The sequence below is a fragment of the Verticillium dahliae genome, genomic scaffold (assembly GCF_000150675.1).
Source record: "Verticillium dahliae VdLs.17 supercont1.14 genomic scaffold, whole genome shotgun sequence".
In the NCBI taxonomy this organism is placed as follows: domain Eukaryota; kingdom Fungi; phylum Ascomycota; class Sordariomycetes; order Glomerellales; family Plectosphaerellaceae; genus Verticillium; species Verticillium dahliae.
This window is the reverse complement of record NW_009276945.1, coordinates 643205-645302: the sequence shown is the minus strand read 5'-3', so window position 1 is coordinate 645302 and position 2098 is coordinate 643205. Positions and strand designations below refer to the sequence as shown.

Genomic DNA, 2098 nt, shown 5'->3' with positions numbered 1-2098 from the left:
CCGGGGGGGAAGAGGTGCGGACAGAGCGTGCAGAGCGCAGATGGGGAGAAGGACAAGGGCAGATTGGCACGTACAAGAGAAGGGGGAGAAGTGAGGCACACTGGTTTCTCTATCGAGGGAGACCAGGCGCAGGCCGTTGGTGGTGGGTTCGCCTGACTAAGTGATGTCAGGATGGGATTGAAGTCGGTCGGCGACGCAGAGCCTCAGACAGCGCAGGATGAGTGAAAGCCCTGGTCTGGTTGGATCTCTTTGGCGGTCCAGAACTGTGGTTATGGTTGTTGGGTTCCACCTCTGCGCATGCGGGCTTGCTTGCTTGCTTGCTTGCCTGCTTGCTTGCCTGCTTGTTTGCTGGGCCTGCCAGACCAGGCCAGGCCGTGTGGGCGTTGAGATGTGACAGAATGGTGGACGTCAAGCTGGAGGGGAAGGGACCAGTTCGGCACCGCGCGAGAACTTTTTTGGCGGCAACTGGAAAGGGGCGTGGCAGTGATGTCGGGGGCGCCTGTTGATGCGTCTCGACTTGATTGCGTATCGCCAGGGCCAAGGGTGCCGCAGAAAGCAAGGTGTTTGGTTGAGTAGCAGGGAGACAGACTGATGTCTGGCGCGGGTGCGGGTGAGTTGCAGTGCACCCTGAATAGGTAGGCACTTCTGAGACTAAGGAAGGGGACCAGTCGTGGCCCAATTGCGTCAGGACAGAAGGGGTGCCGTCGGCGAGGAGGGGGAGGGGAGGGAAGGGGTCCGGTTTGGCAGTTGCGTGTTCTCAAAGGGTCCGTGGCGCCGTAGCCGTCACGACGACAACAAGTGAGACTCGACGAACAGGCGCTGGGATGGATGCGAGGGGCAGACAAGCAGAAAAAAAAAAGTGAGAGTATATGTGCTCTCGAGCAGATGGGGATGAGAAAAGGCAAAGGCGGAGAAGCCTTGTCGCCTCGCATCGAACTGGGTATGAGGGTAGGAGGTAGGTAGGTATATCAGGTCTGATGTGGTCAGGGAACTAGGACTGGGATATTCCGCTTCACGAGTCTCCAGCAAAACGACGGGCGCTGTGCTTGGGTCGGGAGGTTCCTGCCTGTCTACCTAAGCAAGCTAAGGTACCTACCTACCTAGGTACATGGTAGGAAGGTAGATACTTGGCTGTCTATCCAACCCGCCTTATCACCTCCTGCCTGCCATGACCATCGGGCCAGGCAGGACCTAGGACAGGTGTGTCGCACTGGTCATGCCTCACGTCTCGCGCTTCGTTCACGTTCATGCCGAAATAACGGACCCGTCCAATGATATGCTTTGTGTGACGGCGACCCCCTTTTGCCTGGCCGTTGGTGGCTTGGACTAGCTGATGAGGTAAGACTTCTGTCGCCTTCTGTTGGTGCTTCTACCTGAGGGAAGGAGGTCTGAGTGGCAGTCTTGTCCTGTCATTTCACCTTGAGTCTGCAGGTGCCATCCGACGTCATGGGGCGCGGCAGCACTGGGTTGCATGTTTGCATGATGTGCTACAGTGAGGGGTTCCGCCGTCCCCGAGGCAATCTAAGGTACCTAGGTAGGTACTTTACGGTTTCTCTGCAAGCTGGGTAGGCACCGACGAGGAGGCAGATCCCCAGCAAGAGACGCCAGAGAACGTATCGACACGAGCAAGCATGGCACATCACAGTGCTACCGAGACCTTTACGCCCGCCTCTGGCCATCATCTTGCCGTTCCCCGCGACAACATGCCCTTCGGCGGGGCACCATGTTCGGTTCATCGGCCTCCCGTTGGAGGGCCCGTTCGAGAGCAGAGCCCCCGGAGGGTTATCCCTCCAGTCAATTGTCAGCGGCGTCCCGGCGGTAGGAGATTTGCCGATGGCCATGTTGAAGCAGCCTGTGGCGGTGATCATGCCCGGCACTGGTGCTGCTACGCTGGAACTGCCGTGCCGCCAGGGTGAGCCCAAGGTTTTCGTTAGCTCGTTTACCCCGACCTCCCCGCTCGAACCGCATCGTCGGGCAGAGAGACACAGTCTGAGCCTTTCGGCTCCTTTCACACGGGCAAAGATGATTGTCTGGTTTTTAGTTCGGTGAAGTGAGTGTCGGTCGAGCCAGCCATTCCAGAGGGGGGGGGGGGGGGGGG

General features: G+C 58.7%; 1 protein-coding gene across 1 annotated transcript; it reads left to right on the top strand.

Annotated features, from left to right (window-relative positions):
* Window positions 1-1446: 1446 nt before the first annotated feature.
* Window positions 1447-2049, top strand: VDAG_06794 (uncharacterized protein; the record flags this gene model as incomplete). The annotated part of the gene is made up of 2 exons (XM_009659498.1): window positions 1447-1492; window positions 1646-2049. 2 exons carry the CDS (start codon window positions 1447-1449, stop codon window positions 2047-2049), a joined length of 450 nt encoding a protein of 149 aa, XP_009657793.1.
* Between the last annotated feature and the right edge of the window lie 49 nt (window positions 2050-2098).